The following is a 21,456-nucleotide window of genomic DNA, read 5'->3' on the forward strand; positions in this document are numbered from 1 at the left end:
GACTAAAGTTGTGGGCAAACTTATGGTAAGTATTTTGTATTTAGTCCACTCAAATGTGGAACCGGAGAAAAACAGCCGTAAGAATTGTGATTACAAAAGCAGACAGGAACATCAGAACCCAACAATTTACAACTAATAATATAGCTGACAAGTACAGGGAAGGGGAAAAGCTGGTCGGCTTCCCCACCCTTCCTGAAGAGGCATCATGAAGTCTGTCTGAAGTTCACGTGAAGGATGCTTACAGTCATTCCAAGTATTTAATATTTTCCTTAACCTTTTAATTTATGTGAGCTTTTTTTCTTTCTTTCGTTTTTAGACAGATTATTATGTAGCCTAGGCTGAGGAGCCTCTTGCCTCTGCCTACCAAGTGATGGGATTTATAGGAATGTACCACTAGGCCAGAACTAATTCTGTAGGTTTTTAAAAAGAATTATCTCTCGTTGTAAATTCTAGAATTCTTTCTCTTGTGGTTCAGTTTCATTGTTTTGGTTAAATACAAAGCAAAAATTGGTCATGTATTTTTTAAAGGCACATATAATCACAGTGAGTGAGGTTGTGTTTGTTGTTTGATTTGTATGTGTGGATAAGGTGCTGAGAAAATGATGGGAGGGATTCCGCTTTTGTAAACAACGACTGAGGTGTCTGAAGCCATTGAACTATGAACACACTTGATCTACTCTGACTTCAGAAGTTAAGCAAGGGCAATATCAAGTGTCTCATAATTTTCTATAAATGTTATCGTTCTTTGGGAGTGAACAACACCTACTTAAGAAATACAATATAGAACCAGAACAAAGAAATATATTGACAAAAATGAGGTAACCCCCTGTATCAGTCACTGTTGTATCACTGTGAAGAGACTCCATGAAAGAAGAATGTTTCTTATGAAAGAAAGCATTTAACTGTGGGCCTGCTTACAGTTTCAGAGGTTTTGTCCATTATTGTGATGGTGGAGAGCATGGAGGCAGACATGGCAGGGGCTGGAGTAGTAGCTAAGAGCTCTGTACCTGATCTGTAAACAGAGAGAGAGAGGCAGAGAGACACACAGAGAGAGACACACAGAGAGAGACACAGAGACAGAGACACACAGAGAGAGAGACACACAGAGAGAGAGAGAGAGAGAGAGAGAGAGAGAGAGAGAGAGAGAGAGAGAGAGAGAGAGACTGGGCCTGGCATGGGCTCTCCAGTGACACACTTCCTCTAACAAGGCCACACCTCCTAATCCTTCTAATCCTCTCAAATAGTGCCACTCCCTGGTGACTATATGAGCCTGTAGGGGGCCATTCTTATTCAAACCACCACACCCCCAGAATAAAAATTTTAAACTAACATGGTAAGCTTTGAAAAGGACAAAAACATAGGATCTCCAGGTTGCCATGACAGTCTCTTTAGGGAACTCCCTCCAGAACAGGTGGACTCCGATTTTATCAAGTGAGACTTAGATGTCTGTGCCAGAACCTAGAAACTCTGGTTTGGGGCACATGCCAGGAACCGGATGGCAGCCCTCAAACTGCACCCAAGCAAGGGAAACTGAGGTTTGGGTTTTTTGTTTGTTTGTTGTTATTGTTGTTTTTAACCAGAAAGTAGCAATGGATCCCAGGCAGGTAAAAACTGCCAGTGTCCGTCACCTCCACCTTCCTTTAAACTCCTGGCCAGATCAGCCCCTCTCCTGCTCAGTGTGCCACAGGAGGAGTTAGCTGATGTAGTCTCTTTATCAGATCTGTTCCTTCCTTCCTTTCAGAATAATTACAGCCTGCTTCTTTGCTGTCTCATGATACTGATTATTAGCTAAAGCTAATTCATCAGCTGGATATAGGTGCGACACCTTTCTCTATCTTTCAGGAAAAGCTTAGTAAATTATTTGTCATTCTCCAACCCGAGAAATGTTCTCCCTGTAAGTAAGAGTTTATTAGATACCGTGAGAGGTCCTCGGGTTCAGCCATTTTCTGTCCCAGCTATAATTAGAAAGCTAGACAAATTATATCAACTCTGTGGGTAAAAATCCACACAGATACTCTTTTTAATAAATCCAATTTACTCTATTTGCTTGGTATTAGCAACTGTTAATGTTCTGTCCAAATTCCTTTCCTTCCTTGTTGAAGAGAACTATATTGGTACAGCCAGTCCATACAAATGGATAGTTAATTACCCAGCACAGAGGGCTATGTGATTCATCACTGCAGTGTGGAAGTAAATGTTGCCAATTGTCAGCTTTTTCCAAACTACATAGCGTTATATAGTTTGTGTCCCAATCAATGGTGGCAAAGTAGCAAAAAGGAAATACTACCTAGATGTCAGGGACTCATTAAACAGATCAGTCTGGACTCTTTTTCTCAGTGATTTCTAACCCTGGCTGTGTACCACAATCATTTGATGATACAGAAAAACACTGAAAAGACACAGCACCTGTTCACTAACCACAGAATCCGAATATTATGGGCCAGGGAATGAGGCAAGATTTTGCAGACTCTGGAGTTTATTGGATTTTGGAGTGTCCCCTATAAGAGTAATCCTAGAGTGTCTTACTCTTCCACATTTGGGAAAATATATTACTGTGTAGGTACACCTCTGGGACCCAGGCCCTGGTAGTGCAAAATGTAATTCCAAAGGTCAGTCCATGACTTAGTACTCAAGGATAAGCGTGTGTTTGTGATCTTTCCTGTGATCCTCACACGTGAACACACTGTCGTGAGCAGATCCAGGACTGGGATCCTGTCATGTGATCCCTGCACTGATATTCTCTGCGCTTGGTCTTTCTTTTCTTTCTGTATCGTTTGGACTTCCATGACCATGACAAAGGACCTGCCATTAGCGACCGAACAGGAGGAAAAGAGGTCTGGGATCATGGCTGTTTCAGCCACAGACATTCAGCTTGCCACATTTTTGGGCCTGTGAGGAAGGAGAGCATCGTGGCAGAAGGAGCTGCTCACCTCGTGGTGGCTGGGAACCAGGGAGAACCTGAGTGGGTCCAGGAAAAGGCAGCCTCCAGCAAGGCACCGCATTGGCCTATTTCCTCCAAACAGGCCCCACCTCCTGATGTTGGCTGAACCGTCCAAACCAGCGCCACCAGCTGGGGACCAAGCCTTCCATGAAGGAGACGTGAAGGGACACCTCATTTCCTAACCACAGCACATGCTTCTCTTTGGTGCTTACTCTGTTTATTCTTTTCCAACCTCTTATTCCTTTTATGTTTCCTCTTGTTTTTTAAACTTACAGTTTGGTTCCCAATAATGGTATGCATAGGCTTCACTTGTGGACTTGAGTTTTACTGATAGACGAACAGATATACTAGAATGTAAACTGGTGGTGAATGGGAGTATTCCAAAGAAAATCAGAGGAAATCAGAAACAAAGCTAATACAGAAAATGTAATGCTCTTTGTTTTCTCGGGTTCTCCACCAGACCACAAAAACTCAAGTTGAAATGCTTTGAATTTCTTTCTTTCTTTTTTTTTTTAATTTTCTAATGACAGAGACATACTCATAAGGAAAAATTTCTGAGAAAATTCACACTCCAGGTGAGCCCATCACAGATGCTGTGGTTGTGGTGAGCCACACTTCCATGCTCAGTTTTGTTGATTTGCAACCATGCTTTTGACACATGATTCCCAATGGTTTGAGGGGTTGAGTATTGACACCAGTAAGTAAGTGTGTTTGTCTGGAGCACTCTAGACTCAACAGAGCTCTTTGTTTGGTGTTCTAGTAAAACTCAGTGAGCCGCTTAGCTGCAACCCTTTAAGCTCTGCCTTTTTCTTTGTTTTTGTTTTTCAGAAAAGCCTAATTCAGTTGAGTGTTTTATGTATTACCCTGTCATCTCCCCAAAGGCATCTCCAGTCACCATACTGGCGGATGTACTAAAGCTGCCCAGTTAGGATTTTAAAAATGGAAGAGTGAATACGGACTCTGCAGGACAACAAAACCCCTCCTGGGTGCATGCAATTGCGATGTACACTTTTAAATAAACAGGTTATAGAATGCTAACAAACAAAGTCTTTATGTGGCTCAGTGAGGGACTGATGTCCCTGAGCCTGTTCTCACTCCGTTGTTCATATGCAGTAGAAGAAACCTGTGTCTTCTCAGCAACACAAAGACACTTAGACACACATGGACACAAAGAACAGCTTGGTAAAAATCCATGTAAGAATTTTTTTGTCTAAGTGCTATTTTTTTGGCCATTTTTAAAATGTATTTAGCAATATTGTAGATTAATACAGGGCCTTGTACCTGCTAAGCAAACACCACACAGCACTGGCCTTCTCCCACAACCCTGTGCTTTTATTTTGAGACAGGGTCTCACTAGGTTGGCCAAACTGGCTTCAAACCCACTGTGTAGTCCAGGCTGCCTCAAACTCAGGATTCTCCTGACTTCACTTCCAGAAGAGTTAACATTAGAAGTATATGCCATCATACCCAGCTCTTTGGACATTCTTAAAAACTCCTTTTCTCCTCCCACCCAACCCCCCGCATCCAGTCTGCCGGCACATGCCCCTGTTCTTACCCTTGAAGTCTGTTCGGAAGTCAGCCCTTCCTTCACCTTCATCTCTGCCATGCAGCCCATCCATTCTCACTTCCTGCTTGGAAAATGGCAGTGGCCTCCTCCTCAGTACTCAGCTTCTCTTCTTACCCCAGCCCAGAATCCAGAGCAGCCTTTGATAATTTGGGTTAATCACATCCGTCCTCTGCCACATGTATTCCAGTGGATTTCTATTTCCTTTAGAGCCAAAGTCAATACTGTTAAGTGACCTGAAAGATGATTTTTCCCACTCTTTTGTCTTTTCGTTAACTTGGTGATCTCATCACAACTGTTCTCCATCTCTCTAGAACAGACCAGCCTTCCTCTCATCTCATGAGCTTACTTTGAGGTCTGACCTGCATGGATGCCTTTCTCTTAAATATCTGTCAGGCTCCTCTTTCATGCTTTGTTCATATATCAATTTCTTTGTGAGGCATTGGAACACTCCCACCCTTGGTTTCTTTTTAATTTCCCCCAAACAGAATCACCACATGACAAATGATATATTCTACTTAATTTAATGGAAGCTTTAGTAAGGCGGGAAATTGACCCCTTATTCTTAGCCCCTAAAACAATATCTGGCACATAGTAGGCACTCAGAATCTGTTGAAAGAAACAAGAGAGTGTGTCCACTCTGCTTTTCTTTTGCCTCTACTTCAGGAGAAGACCCCTAGTGTGTGCTGGCTTGCCTGATGTGTGTGTCTCCACCAGCCTCTGTGCCTCCTCATCCTACTCTGCTCACATGGGGTCACACAGATGTTTGTAGCTCACGCCCACTGTCTTTAGGGTCAGTCTGGAAAATTCAGTTCAGAAAGGTAAGCAGACATTAATGTTCTTCTCCACATTAGTGAATTAACATACCCTAAGCCTGAATTCACTTCTCATAAAGTGAAGAAATCTCATATAATGTCAAGATTTTGAAAAGAATATGTAATTCTTTGATATATGTATTTATGCAGAATTATTGAACCAGGGATTTTATAGTCTCTGCTAATGTTAGAGTGGTAACGCTTTTTTTTTTTTTTCTTCTTCTTCTTCATTTTGAATTCTAAAATGTAATAAGAGGATTGTCAGGGGAGCTGAGAGATCCTCTCAAAGGTTGATTGTACAAGACATACCACCACTGGAACTCAGAGCAGGGTATCAGGTTGACTCTAAATACACCCCTCTCTTAGTCCATTCTGGGAGTCAGGTATATAGGAATAGTTTCTACATGTGCCGCCATATTTGTATGTTTCTGCCTGGGAAACAGTGTATGTGCGTGAGTTAAAATACCCCACTAATCCTTGCTCTCATGCATTAAACAACTTTCTTTTTTAAAGAAAAATCTTCACTTGAACTTACTTTTTTTACCAACTTGTTTACCTGAAAGGAAAGAAAGTAGATGCAACCTATCAATAATGCTTGCATCTCCGTCTCAGGATGTGAAGGGCAGGAGAATGCCTTGCCAGAGAAGTCAGAGGTCACAGCAGGCTTGCCCTGTGTGATCCAGGCTTGCATACTGCTGCTCTGAGCTCTGTACAGAGCGATGTAAAATTGATGGCCCGAGGTGCAGCATCGTTAAAATAGGAGACAATTCTGTTTTCAGATTCTAGTGTTAGCCACAATTGTCTGGCAGTTTGTCTTTATTATGTGGATTTTGTACTTGATTTGCAAAGATCCCAGGTCTCTAACTAAAGCATATTCCACATCTTTGGAGTGTTCTCTACATCCTTTACCACCCTCCTCTTTAACTTGCCTGTTTTAAGATTCCTGTTTCTGAAAGCAGAAAAAGTCTATTTACCAGCAATTTCATTACATTGGAAATTATTTCTTCCTTAGAAGATTATTCTTTTATGTAGCCTAATAATTTAAAAGTTGCCATCTACCTTCCCTTCCTTTTATTTAACCGAATTGATACCTATGTGTATTTATTACAGGATTTAAAAACAAAAATGTACGATATCATGAAGAGATGCACAAAATCGTTCCTTCTGGGAAATGACAGTTAAAACCCACCCCCCACCACATGCCCACTAGAGTGCTTTGTCAGGCACATTTATTAAGTAATGTCAACAGTGTGAACAGACTAGAACTGTTGCACACACTGGCGGGAATGCAAAGTGGTGTGGCAACACTGGAAGCCACTTAGCTAGGGATTCCATCCCTATGTGTGCATTTCCCAAGAGAAGTGGAAACGTATGTCCGCAGAAAAACATAAATGCTGATGTTCACAGCTGCACTGCCCATAATAGCCCCAACACCACGTAAATCACCTGAATGGAGTACCATACAGCACTGAGAATGAACATTTCATCGTACCAGCATAAACAACTATGTGACTGTACCTCACGAACATAACGAACAGCTAAAAAGCCAGAATGCGTTCTGTTGTCTAATTCTGTTTATATAAATTCTTAAAGTGGCCAGTTCCATGATTGGAAATCAGGATGAACCTTCTCCCCGCTAGGGAAGGGAAACTGACAAGCCTGGGTTTGATGCGTAGGGCTGCCATGCTGTTTCTCGTGTGCGGCTTTCTGCATTTGCTTTATAACTATGAAAAAATAATTTAAGTTTTCAAATTTTATTTTCAGAGATTCAGAGTTCCCAAGTAAGAGTATAGTCCAAATTCAGTGCACCCAAGTGTTCACAACCTACTTGAGGGGAGATGGGTGCATTGATAAGCAAGTGTAAGACACAGAAAGCCCTGCTACGTGCTGTGTTTGAAAGTAAATGCAAGGAAGTGAGAAATACAAAAAACAGAATCAGAAAAACTTGTCCTAGCATGCGGTCAGCGTCTGCTAAACTACATTATACTAAGACTATGGTGGTGCATCACACGGACAAGGCACAAGGATATTAGAAAGTGTTGTTCGTAAACAAGTAGCTGCTGTGAGTGTGAGAGGACACATTGTTTTAATGTGTCAGAACATGGGTGTTATTTATAGCCGTCAAAATGAGCGCTTTGTTTTTAGTTGCCTGACTTTGCCAGAGTTGTAGGTCAGTCCATCCAGTGGCTCTCAGCCCTCAGCTGCATACCAGGATCCAAGGAGCTGTTACAACTTCTAAATCGGACCCTCCAGGGGTGGCACTTGGGCATCTGTGCTTTGAGTAGGAGCCCGTGATTCTCCTGAGCAGAGCAGCCAGGGTGAAGTGTAGTCCCTGTGGGTGGGGGAGTCTTCTCAGGGACCGTCAACACAACAACAAATGTCTCTGAAAGTGTCATTCCTTTGTTTTTGTAGCCTGTGTGGCTTCCACAGAGACGGGCACTTTCTCATATTTATCTCTTTGTAAGTGTGCCAAGAAATTCCTTTACAAATGGCTTTCATCCAAGTATTACATGAAAGACGTTAATCCTGCTGTTAAATTTTAACCCCTATCCTTTCAAGCATGAGGGCATTTCTGATTTTATTAGAAGCGCCCAGCTCTGTGGCGGGAGAGAGAGCTAAGAAGGATATGTAGCATCTGCAGGGTCCTCGTTAACGTGCTGGTATGACTCATCCTCCTCCCAAGAGGGAAGATGTATTTTTAGTCCTAACATTTATATATCAGATCGTTTCACTTAGAAAATTTTAGTTCTCAGCTTAGTTCATTCATTTGTCATCCTTTGTGCATTTGTCCATGCTTTAAGTTATTATTTTGAAACAAATGCTAATTTTGCAAAAACCTTAAAAACAATAGTAGACATCACATGCTGTATTCACCCAGATATCCCTAATGTTGACAACAGATATAGCTGCTATAAAATTATCAAAACTGGAGAATTAATGTTGAAAAAATGATATTAACGAAACTTATCTAAATGTTACTGGTTGTTTTTTTTAAATGATTTATTTATCTTTATTTTATGTGTATTGGTGTTTTCCTTGTATGTATGTCTGCATAAGGGTGTCAGATACCTGGAGCTATAGTCACAGACAGTTGTGAGCTGCCATGTGAGTGCTGGGAATCGAACCCCGGTCCTCAGGAAGAACAGCCTGCACTCTTAACCACTGACCCATCTCTCTAACCACAGTCTTGCTATTTTTAAAGCTAATCTCCATGTCTGGCCCAGGATCCAGTCTCCTACTCTGCATTATATTTAGTTGTCATATAATCTTGAGTCTCCTCTGGTTTGTGGCCAAGCGCTCATTTTTGTTGTTTCTTTGTTTGGAATTTTATTTCTACCGCCCTGACCCTTTAGATGAGTACTGGTGAGTTAATTTGTAAAACATTTCTCATTAGGGCTTCTCTGAATGGGATGCTTACTCTTGTTGATTTCATTATTATTAATGTTAATTGTTACTGTGTGATGTGTGTGTGTAGATGTGCATCCACAGCACACATGTGGATGGAGGAGGGCAGCCTTGTGGGGGTGGTTCTTTGCTGTCACCTTTCCATGACTTCCAGGAATGAAATTCAGATCACCAGGGTCACAGAGCAAGCCCCTTGGCTTGCTGAGCCATCTCACCGGTCCACAGCGTGATGGTGTGATGTCTTCTTATGATGAGATGGAGGTTGATTAGGTTATCAGGAATACTGCAGAAATGACCAGGAGACACAAGTGTGTGTGTGTGTGTGTGTGTGTGTGTGTGTGTGTGTGTGTCCCCGTTATGTGTAGTTAACACTGATCAGGATACACAAGTGTGTGTGAATGTTGTGTGTAGTTAACACTGACCATTGTTTAAGGCTGTGTCTTCTGGATCTACCCACTGCAAAGTTAGTTTTTTCCGTTTGTAAATGAGGACCCCCTGAGTCACTATTCCCGTATTTTTCCTTTTACAGTGTAAATAACTGGTTTGTGCATCTATTGGTCTATCACGCCTATGATTATTGCCATAGTCTTTGCTTAATAATATTTCTTTATTTCTCTCAGTGATTTACATTATTTAAATGCAGTTCTTCTGTATGGACGGCCTGTTTGTTCATGCCTATTTATTTATCTGTTTATATCTGTGTGGATTTATAGATATATTTTGTATGAATTGTTAGTCAACACCGTTGTATTTATTTTTGTGGTCAGCTTGTTCTAGCTTTGACCATTGGCGTTCTCTCTAGTTAGATGCTTTATCCTTTTGATGTAACTGCATTCTTTTTTAAATTCCATTTTTTTTTCTGACATCATAAGATGTTCCACACTTGGTTTTCTCTAGTTCTTTTTATAAGAAATCACTTCTCTAGGAAGCCGATTCCTTTTATTGATGGATGGTATTTAGACAACAGCAAGTGCTCCTAATCCCTCTCAGCAAGAAGTGCCAAGGATATGTGCATGTTTGCTAACCCAGGCAGATTCATCCACCATGTTTATTATCTGTTCTGAAAACTTGAGTTCATTCTAATAACTCGGACTCCTCTACACTACAAGGAGGTTCATTATGAACATCCTCCAGCTGTCCTTATTTGTAACTCCTTTAACACTGAAAAGACTGCCTGTCATAATCTACTGTCCTAGATCACACAAAAGGTAGTTACTGAATTGCTAGCTCATAGTCTTAATATCCAATCAAAATGTTGTTTCCAAAGCAAATTATTTAACTCTCATCCCATTTATTGTAGCTGTATAATTCACCTGGGTTATGCTGTTCATTTTCAGAACAATTGGATTCATTTGTGATGGTATTCCTCTCTGAGTTCTTCACATTGATTTTTATTTTGGAAACGATGTAAATCACTACGATAATTCAGAAAATCAAAGCTACAAAAAGAGGTAGTTGCTGGGCAGTGGTGGTGTATGCCTTTAGTCCCAGCACTTGGGAGGCAGAGCCAGGCAGATCTCTGAGTACGAGGCCAGCCTGGTCTACAGTGCAAGTTCCAGAACAGCCAGGGCTACACAGAGAAACCCTGCTTGGAAAAAAACCAAAAACAAAAAAATAAAAAAAGGCTGTGGCCTTCCTGCCTCATCCCCCACCCTGCATCTCAGATTCTTCTCACTTTCTACCATGACTTGTCACATTGCACAAATAAACAGATTTCTGTGTTTTCTTTCCTTTCTAGTGTATGAAAGATGGTAGCACACATATATATTGTTTTATACTTTTCTTTTTTCCACTTAAATATCGAGAAACCAGTATGCATTAGCCCCCTGTTTATTTTTTTTCTGTCTTTCAGTATTAATTACTGTGGGGTACCACAGTTTCTTCCATCACTTTCTTATATATAAGCACGTAGGTTGTTTCCTGTTTTTAAGTTCCAGACAATGTACCAATAAATAAATTCATATGTAGTTTGATATTATTAGAACTGTATTTTCAAGGTAAAACCCTCGAAGTGGAATTTCTTCATCAAAATTAAGTGCATATGTCCTTCAGTCTTGCAGTCCTGTCTGCTGTCTTTGTGCCTCTGGAAATGTCTGCTAGTAGGTTCATGTTTACTCTTTATCAACATAGAAATTACTGAACAATTCTCATTTATTTGTGTAAAGTTCTTTAGAATGTAACTTTCTTCATTAATTGCATTCAGCACATTAAAAAAGTATATCGAATTTTCCTTAGATTTAGCAGTTAGTGTTGAATATTTTTTCAATGTTTATAAATACCGTTATAGTATGTCACCAGCCCTGATGTAAGTAGCAGTCACATATTTACAGTTACAGGCCTATGAACACAGGTGTAATTTACACATCGTAGTCACCAGTGGAGAGTGTGCTGTTCAAGTACTTGGCGATGATGGGGTGCCTGAACACTCCCACAGTGCCCTCAAAGCTGTTCCTTTGTCTAACCTCTTGAAGTGGTTTTATTTTGTGGTACAGGGAGATAGAACCCAGAGCCTCATTCACGCCAGGCAAGTGCGTGGTCACTGAACTGTACCCCAACCCTTCCAGTTTTGAGATAGACTCTTCTGAAGTTGTCCAGGCTAGCCCTGGACCATGTAGCCAGGCCAGTTTAGCTTATGACCTTCCTGTCTAAGCCTCGCAGGTAGCTTGCCTTTCAGACCTGCACCAGCAGGCCCGGGTCAGACCTTTCTATTTTGTATCAACTGCTCCCTAGTGTGGTTTGCGGAAACACCAAACAAACTATGACATTTATGTAGCAAAAAGTCCCTTACATGCATTCTCTCATTTGAACCTGTGAAGTGGGTGAGACATACAGTCAATATCCCTCTTATCTGGATGAAGAAGCTGTGTCTCACAAAAGTTAACTATCACCCTGAGGTCAGGCATCTACTAAATAGAGTGGCTAGAGGTGAAGCCGACGTTATATTAGATTACATTTTCACAGCTAGCTCAGGAACACAATGAAGAAGTTGCCAAAGGTGCCATAGATTTCAAGAGATAAATTATTTTATATATGTTTTGTAATCAAAATTTCCCATTAAGCCAGTGCCATCACACACAGACTAAATACTTGGCCATCCATAAGCTATAATATTTAGGTCTTGAGTAGTGTCGCAGGCTCAGTCTCCATTTCCATCCAGATGTAACTGACCTCAGCCTGGGAAGCAGTTGCACCCCTTTGTTAGAACTGGCCTTTGTGAACTTCTTAGCATGAGTTCTTTTCCTCTAAAATGCTCATTGTTCTGCAAGGCTGCAGGAGGGATTAAGGGGAATTCCATTAGGAACATCTTAGGTCCAGCTGGTACCCAACAACACATGCATCAGTCCGCTCCCTGGAGAATGCTTGTCACAGTTTAGAATTAGATTGACTTCCACATTTGTTTGCTTTAAACTGTATCTTCTAAACTAGCTCCGTGCTGCTGAGGACTCTGCTCTGCATGCTTTGTGTCTTGCCTCAGCGTGTCCACCATTATTCATGGACTATTTCTTCAGTGACTCTTGCCACTTCTTTGAGTTTGTTTACACGTCAGCCACATAGTCCCTTTTCGTCTCTCAACCTTTGAATAGGCTGTTTCCCCATCCAACAGACTTGCCCTTGTGCCTGCCTTTGCTTCTCCGGAGAATTCTGGGTAGTCCTTCGAGACCGGGCTTACCTCTTCTCTGAAGGCTTTTTGTCAGCCTCCCACGAGGGCAGGGGCAGAGGTCACTTGCATATTTATAGCATGTTTAAGAACCCGCTCTATACCAGGCTGGGTACCAGACATACTGCCCTCATAGCAAGCCGGTACTCTTAACATGAGACATAGGCCATTAAAGAAGTAAATGCTGCTGGGCGCACGCCTTTAATCCCAGCACTCGGGAGGCAGAGGCAGGCAGATCTTTGTGAGTTCGAGGCCAGCCTGGTCTACAGAGCGAGATCCAGGAAAGGCGCAAAGCTACACAGAAAAACCCTGTCTCGAAAAACCAAAAAAAAAGAAGAAGTAAATGCTATTTTCAGGTGGAATAAAGAGCTGGGTGATGATTCTGATCACTTGAGATCTGGAAAACGAGAAAGAAGTGGGAATAGAAAGAGATGGAGAATTAGCATGATATTGTGACTGCTTACTTGGCTGTTCTTTTCTACTCAGTCTCACCTTCACGTCCACTCAAGCAGCCTTGACCTCCGTGAACGTCTGTATCCCCAGCCCCTAGGCTCAGTAAGTCACACAGTAGTTCCTCCACCATTCTGACAGGATGTAGCCTGTTAGAATGAAGCCATGCCCTGTGATTCTAATGTGTAGATCTGATTAGTAGACAGGACTAGGTGCTGGCTCCCATCTTAAAATCTTGTTCCCACCTTTACTGTTTTTCAACGTTATGAAAGTTATTCAATCTCTATGTGACTTGATTTGCTGGTCTTTGAGACTCCACAGGCTTATTGTGAAGGTTAAATCAGATACTTAGCCAGAAATCCTTAGTCCAGAACCTGACTTATGGAAAGTAGCCTATACGTTGTTGGTAGAAATGCTTTAGTATTCATGAGTTTCGCTGAAGAAATGAGCTATTGTCGGAATAATAAAGTTGAAGCCTGCCTTCAGTGAACAGAGCAAGAGCAAGACCAAAATGCCCAAACTAAATGCCCCTATTTACCTGTAGTTGCTGCCGGTAAATTATATAATTTAATTTGGACAAGGGAGATAAAGCAAAGGAAAACTCCAGACACAAGTGACTCTGGAACCAGGTCCGCAGCTACTGTTGCCCCTTCATTTGCTTGTATGGCAGCCTGGGAAAGTGCCTCGTGTCAGTTGAGTTACCTTTTTCTGGACGGTTCAGGACTCTGGTGCTCTAGCCTTAAGTCTCCAGCTGCTCACAATCTGCTGACCTCGGCCTTCCTGCAAGTTCTGCCTTTTCATTGTGTAAAACCACAGTCGGAACACTTTGTCCTGGAAGGAATTTCATTCATGCATCTCCTACTTCCTTTAGCATAGGAGATCTTCAGGATATTGTTAACCAGTGAGAGAGAGGCCGATACCAGAGAAAAGAACAGTTTTCTTTCCTTTTTTCAATTCTTTTAACTTTTATTGATTCTTTGTGGATTTCACATCATGCATTCCGATCCCATTTATCTCCCCATCCTGTCGCATCTGCCCGTGCAACTTTCCCCCTCCCCCAAAAAAAATTTAAAAGAAAAACCAAAGACCAAACATAATAAACAAAACAAAGAGAGAGAGAGACCGACAGACAGACAGACAGGCAAGAATCTCCACGTGGAAGCTGTAGCATTTGCCATTGAGTCGCACAGTTTACCCTTTAGTCCATTCATCTTTACTTTCAAGTGTTCGTTGCCGGGAGTCATTGGAGTCATTGGTCTGGCTGGAGGCCTTTGGCTTCTGCTACACGACTCTCACCGGGCTCTCACTGGGGCTCCTCTTGGACCTCCAAGTTGTTGTCCTGTGTCATGGAGATCCTGCTGTTTTGGATCTGTAGGTTTGTCCCCTTCACATGCTCCAACAGTTCCTTGATGAGGTGGACGTTGGAGTGTGACAACTCACATAGCCCTGTTTCTAGACCTGGGTGGTAGCTGGGTTGGTCAGCCCGCCAGCTTTCCCTCATCATCACTACCTAGGAGAGCTCTCCAGCACAGCTTCAGCTAGCTCACCCAATGCAGCCTGCAGCAAGGAGCAGGGGTGGGGGGTCAGTTTTCCTGCTCTCAGATCCTCAGGTCCGGGTCACCCACACTCACATCACTAGGGCCAGTTCTGCTGTTTTGCCCAGGAGAGGTGCAGAGCCTTCTCTCTGATTCCTGTAGGGGCATGCGAGGGTGGGGTCAGCTCTGTTGCTCTCATGCTCTCAGGGATGGCTCACCTGGGCTCCCAACAACCAGGGTCAGCTCTAGTGTGCTGCCAATGTGGGGTGCAGGGCCCGCTCTCCTCTGTACTGTAGCTCGTGTGGGGCAGGGTGAGTTCTCTTGTTCTGATGACCCTGGGGCTAGATATCTCACCTGCCACAGATAGCAAGAGGCAGAAGGGGGAGCATGGGGGGGTCAACTCTCCTGCTGTCACACCCTCAGACCTGTGTCCCTAACCACAGGGTCAGTCAGCTCTAGTGTGCTGCCTAGGTGAGATAGACTACATGCCTGTGGTGAGGGGCGGGGCATCTTTCCCAGGGGAGAGACAACTTTCCCCTGAGGGGCACAGCCAGCTATCCCAGGGCCAATGAAAGGCGGGGCTGGCTCAGCAGAGCATGGTTCCAGTGACCCCCTGTGGGACCATGGCCCATGTTGGAACAGTTTTTCTTAAGTCAGAGACAGCAGTGGGAATAACTTGGGATATTGTTTCTACTACTACTACTGTTACATGCATGTAAACAGTTTGAAAGTGTTAATGAATACTGGTGTTATAAGGAACTTAAGAAAAATCTCTATGGTATTTTTAATTGAAAACACTGGGATCATGATTGTTGTTCTATGAACATTGGCTTCCTCTAAGTACTTTATTGCAGGATCCCTTGGGTATGAGTATAATAGCTTTTTTAAAAATCACTGAGATGGTTTTCAGAGTTTTGCCAAGTGGTGTTTCCTGGGTTGTATTTATTTACATGAGAAATTTATTCTGCCTTTCTAAATGTAGTCAGCACAGTTTGGAGAATACCTCCCACCTCTATGGTTCCAGAAATCAAACCATGTCATCAGAATAAGGAAATAACTGGCAAACAATTGCTCTTTCCCTTTTAATGTCTGTGGCACCGCCGTCGGGGTTTTCATTCACTGATAATGCATCCTCACATTACTCTGGCTGCAGGTCTTAAAATCTGTTTTTTTATGCTTCATAAATGTTAGAGCCGTGCTCACCTATCCAACCACACACCAGTCCCTGGAGAAGAGGAGCCCCGTTTGCTGATTGGCGGCTCCAGCAGAATGATGGGTTGGGGAGCTTTGCAGGGTCGACTAAAGTACATCTGAGACTCTAGCATGGGCATCAGCATTTAGTAGTGGTGCGGTGGTAAAGAATCAAGAACACCAGAGATAACGGCATGGTTTTCAGAGGGCAGGCTCTTTTTATATATTAGTAGAAAGATTTCTGATATGGAAAGGAAATTTGCCATAACAAATACATTCCCATTACTGTACTCTAGCCTGGCACCAATTAAATTAAACTATATGTATAATGTACTCTCAATTCCCAACAGCCCCAAGAAGAACTAATGTGAAAAGTATTATATGCTCTTACATTTTACAGGTCATGAACACATGGAAAAAATTATACTGATTCATAAAGAAATTTGCATGTAATATAACACACCTCAAAATGGTGTTTATGTGGTGTGTGTGTGCGTGTTTTTGTTTTCTTTTAAAAAGTATTAGAGTTACCTTGAATGCAATTTCGATAGCACCTGGGCCTTTATAGTGCTCCATCTATAATTTACTGGTATTTATTTCTCCTGCAAATATGAATGCTAGAAATATAGGTAACCTTGAAGTGAGTAAACTGATAAAAGATTGTATTTCATGAAAGGGAAATTATGAATTGATTATTCACTGCACACAAGGGTTTGTCATAGGGCAAGCTTTCCTAAAGCATTTCAAATTTAATTTCGTTTATAAAACATTCATTTGCACACAGCATTTCAGGAACAAGTTCAGTGAGGAGATGAGCTCAGCAGTCATCGTTGGCTGGGGGTAGGCCCCTTCCACTGCGCACATAACACTCCCTCTCTCTTCCTCCCGGCAGCCCTGATCGCCATTGGGCGGTACAGCGTGACCATAGAGACGGTGGATGTTGGATGGTGTAAAGAAATCACAGATCAAGGAGCCACCCTGATTGCACAGAGCAGCAAATCCCTGAGATACCTGGGGCTGATGAGATGTGATAAAGTAAGATGGACTTGTTTGCTTTCTGCATGTAGTTGCTATAGTAACTAGCTTAATGCCACATTCTCTTCCTCCATGCCCATGCACACCGCTAGCCATGCATTTTTTGCCCTGGTTTGCTAAAGTAATCCGGAATTATTTTTGCATTTCTGATTAATAATGGATTTTTGTACTTAAAAAGGGGGAGAAGGCAATCACACAGTGTCGCCATAGAATTTAGCTTTCTCTTCCTAAGTCCATAGAACAGAATTTAAAAGGCTGTATGTAAACTGCTATTCGTACGGTTTAACAAATAAAATTCTAGATTTTAAATTCCCTGCAACAGTAAAGTGTCAGATTGGCTTTTCATATGTGTTCGTTCCTTCTCCACACATATGTGTTCTGGCCATTGGAGGCAAGAAGGAACCAATTCGTGTCTCCCTGCACATCAGATTGTCTCTCCTATCACATGCTGTGAAATCGCCCCGGAGGCCCAGCCAGCATTCCTCGGAACTGTCCATTGTCAGGGCTTGAGCATGAGTTTAAGAACGGTACTGCACTTAACATCTGAAGACTGGGAAGGAAATGGAGAACATCTGTACAGACACTGAGCCCTGAGTAGATGTTGTCTCCTTTGCAGCTCCATGCATTCCCTCTAACAAATCAAAGAGTTAGTTCTGTATTTGCATTGCCGAAGTGAGAGGACAGGATGGAGGCTGAGGAATCTCAGACACCTGCAGAAGGTACTCACCCAAAGTCTCTCAAGTCTGATTCCGACATTTCGAACATGCCAGAGGCAGCCTTTGGCCAGGAGGCTGCTTGCTTTGAAAAGGTGTGCCTCGAGGTGTGCTTACCATGTGCTTACCATGTTAACCACAGTTTACATGTCTGTGCCACTTCTGCAATGATGATTAGGAACAAATTTATCACAAGAATTGATTCCACACAAACGTGTTGCTCAGTGTGTATGTGTCTACATTTTCTAAATGTAGACAAATCTGGGGCAAAAATAACAATGGCCCAAGTCCCTTGTGTGCTTTGTCATTTTTGACAATAGATCTAATGATGTTTCCAAGGTTTTAAAACCTCCACTGCTCTAGACCTTTGCCAGGTATGTTCGAGAGACTGGATTGTGTCTTAGCCCGGCACAGAAAGCTACTTGCTCTGTATCTTAGCAACAGCGCTGGGACCCACAGGAGCAAGTCTCCCTCAACACTCATCGCCAGCTAAGAGAACGCTACTGCTAACCTTGTCACTTTACAGTTAAGGGGTCTGCAGTGGGCAGAGGATTCTGGGGACAAAAAGCAGGAACAGGCAAGCTCCTCAGCCTCCACCAGAAAGCCATGCTGTCTCAGCCAAGGACTCCAAAGTGAACGAATTCGAACCACTCCGTGTAGCCAACCCTTTTGATACTTTTTACATTGAAGATCAACTTCCCCTTCAGATACAAATGACAACCATTTATGTTCTTGTTTCTCACTGTGGAAGACTATTCCACACCTGAGCAGCATTTTACTGATTCTAAGTTAAAGAATTCTGGACTTAAAAAAAAAAAAAAAGCACAAATTAGTGCAAAATGAGACAGAGAGGTGGTTCCAATTTGCGGTGTCCCTAAGGGTTGCAGCCTATTCCGTGTTGAGAGGACTGCTCTGAGAGTGTGTTGCCTCTGACCCAGTGCCATCTGGCCATAGCCTGCTGCAGTTCAGCCCAGCCCAAGGAGATCAGCCTTGCTGTCTGGCTTCCTGAGACTCAAGTCAGCTCAGAGCCAAACGTGAAGGCTTCCATGAGAACAGAAGACATTTCCAAGCCACACACAAAGTGCAAGCCTTGAACAGAAAGTTGGATGGAAAATGCAAACTAAAGTAGCTCTTCAGATTTCATACAATTTTGTTTGCTGTCATCCATCTTTACATTCTCAAGACCCAAAGAAAGATTTGCATAGAGAAGAAAATAAACTCGTAGTAAGGGGCATGCCCTCTGGGGCCAGAGCTTGGGTTCAAATATGGCCTTACACACTTAATAGTAGAGTAATCCTGAGCAAAGCTTCTTGCAGCATTATCCTAGTACCCATCTTGTAGAATTATGAGCATTTAAATAAATTAATGTATATAAAATGCCTAGGATAATGTCAATCATACATAAAATACCCTGAATTACTGTTCTTTTCAATGTTATAGTAACTTGTACTATAGTGTGGTATGTGAATTTCCAAATACAACACACACACACACACACACACACACACACACACACACACACACACACACACACCACATTTTGGAAGCAGATTTAAAGGGGAAATAAAATAGACTCAGACTGTAAAAGATACCTTGGTGGTTTTTCCTCATCAAAACTTGAATGTTTTATGTTCTATAGAAATATATCAATAATCATACTTTCTGCACATTTCACTGATAAAAACAAATGTCTCCATGGAACACTGTACATTTGAATAAAGTTCCTAGCCCATCTGCTCAGGCACAAAGGTAAAGAAAGTGTGAATATGAGACTTCTGACATGGGTAGAGAAAGTGGCAAGAAGAAAGAAAGGCAAACAGGAGTGGAAAGAAGAAACAGGAAAAGCAGGGCCAGGGCGTGTATGGAGATCTGCCGTGTGTCCCAAGCATTGGTCATCTTGCCGATGAAGCAACCCATGCTGTAGCTCAACCGGACCTGCTAACCGCTAACAAAGTTCATTAGTTAGAGATTCCCCACCTCCTTAGGCATACCATCTGGAGCCAGCCAAGGGCCAAGAGACTTCATCATCTACACAATTAGCCACCTGGCCAGTAATGTGGGCAGCAGGATCCCTGAGCTGGGGAGAGACATGTCTGTGTGTTTGTATGTCTCTCCAGTCATGTTCTGAAGTTCTCTGGTCCTCAGAAACCATGAAGTCAGCTGGGTGTGGAGGTGAATTTCTTTAATCCCAGAACTGGGGTGGGGGGTGGGGTGGGGGGGGCGCGGGGCAGAAAGAAAGTCAGGCATAGACTGGTTCCAGGCAATCCAGGGCTACATAGTAAGACTCTGTCTCAAGAAAAGAAAGATGTGGTAGATTCTAGTTGCATTTTCTTTCACATGTAAGTTTCTTTTGGGGCTACTTATATTTAATTTGGAGGCTGTATTTTACCAAACTGGTACTTTTCCCCACTTCTGCTTCAAAGAAGTTAAAAGAATAATAACAAAATGCCTTTTATTTGTTGTAGGAAAATCTCCATCTCTCTCTGTGTCTGTCTCCTCCCCTACCCCCAGATGCGAAACATTAAGCATATTCTTTGCAGCTGAAAAAGCATGTACAAGGATTATCAATGTCTAAGTAAATCTGCAGTAAATTTGTTTTGCTGCAGCATTGCTGAGGCCTGGGGAGGAGTCCTGTAGCCCCCGACAACTGGAGCCTTCCCTATGCAGCTGTAAAGTTAGGAAGTGCATTAAGAAGTCTCTGAGTAGCTTTTCCGATGGCTGGCTGGATAAGCATGTTAAAAGGGTTTGAAGCTGACGCCACATAATCTCCTAAACTTTAATGCATTGTAAAAACCAAGAGAAGGAAATGCTGTGTGAGGCTGCTTTGATGAATTGGGGGGAGCTTATGCTCTTCGACACTGTTCAAAGGCTTACTTGACCTTGGGAATTAGAGTTGACCTGAAATCACCTATCGCTTTGACTCACAGTTATTTAGTGACTTAGTTAAAATACTTAGGTAGTCAATGGGACTGTAATAGAAAGCAATGTGTTTACTCTAGCTTCCACAACTACAGTCAGTAGTGACATTGTTCGTAGAACTTGTTTTCCCAACTTCAGCGAATTCTAGACTCTCTAGATCTGTTTCTTAGGATATTTTCCTCAATTCTTACAAGGCAATTTGGATAGAAAACAAGACTGAAAGAGAAAAATGCACGAGAAAGCTGTAGGGCAAATGGAAATGCAGCGTTCAAGGTTAATGAAAAAGGTTTGGGGTAACAAGGTTGATCAGAAGAGAGGGGGCACAATGGAATGGCATTGGCTGGAAAAGGAGACCTCGCCAGAGGCAACTTGGCTGGCTTGGGAAACCTCTGCAGTGTGTGTTAATACCAAAGTTTGGAGACACAGGCCTGAATTATGAGCAGTGAATAACATCATAAACGTAGCAATTCTCAAATGCCAAACCCTTGTGAAAAGCAGTTGGATGGAGAAATGCTGGAGCTTTTAAAAGCTCCCTTTCACTTTCTATTTTTTTTTAACTTCATGCAGAACTAATTTTACACACTGTTCATTTGATTTGAAAATGCCAGCGTCTGGGGTATCATTAAAGAGCGTTATTGAGGGAGACAGTTTTGGCAAGGCCTTCACTTAAAATGCTTACTTCTTATGTTCCTGCAGAGTTATGGACTAGGAGAAAAAGCACCCCAGTTTATACCTTAGGCCGCGCTGCCTTGCCCTCCACCCACCACCATTAAGCGGGAGCTGCCTTCCACTATTGCCTTCTCGTTGGCCAGTGGCGGTGTGTCTGGAAGGCTCTGTGGGCCCTGCTCCTCAAGGACTAGACATAAATAGATTGTGAAAGGTCCACTCCAGTGTCCTGTGACCAAAGCCTCTTGGAATCTCTTTGATTTCTGGTTGACATAAATTAGAGTCACGCATGCGGGAAGAGTCCACCAAGAAAAGATCAGAGGCTGCTGGGGGGAGGAGAGCTGCCTTTGTGGATCTATTGATTACCCAGCTGCCTTCAGGCCAGGGGCCCAGTGGAGGCTGGCTGTGATTGGTCCACGGCGTGAAACTAGTCAAAGGAATTCATTTCTTATCAACGTTCACTTCCCGAGACCGTCTTCCTCGTCCGCCACAATTCTTGAAATTAGAAGGAGCAAAGCGAGTGGTTTATTTCAATAAAGGTCGCTGGCTGTAATATGTCCTCTA

The 21,456-nt window shown here is 42.6% G+C and overlaps 1 protein-coding gene across 3 annotated transcripts in view; it reads left to right on the forward strand.

The window, feature by feature from the left end:
• The window catches only part of Fbxl17 (F-box and leucine rich repeat protein 17), a 466,425-nt gene that overhangs the window by 419,738 nt on the left and 25,231 nt on the right, over positions 1-21,456 (forward strand). For all 3 annotated transcript variants that reach the window (XM_052750237.1, XM_052750236.1, XM_052750235.1), the window contains one exon: positions 16,452-16,594. In XM_052750237.1, the coding sequence (XP_052606197.1) occupies positions 16,452-16,594 (143 nt within the window). The remainder of the gene's footprint in view (positions 1-16,451; positions 16,595-21,456) is intronic.

Source organism: Peromyscus californicus, unplaced genomic scaffold (genome assembly GCF_007827085.1).
Source record: "Peromyscus californicus insignis strain IS unplaced genomic scaffold, ASM782708v3 Scaffold_21__1_contigs__length_65335640, whole genome shotgun sequence".
NCBI classification, from domain to species: Eukaryota; Metazoa; Chordata; class Mammalia; order Rodentia; family Cricetidae; genus Peromyscus; species Peromyscus californicus.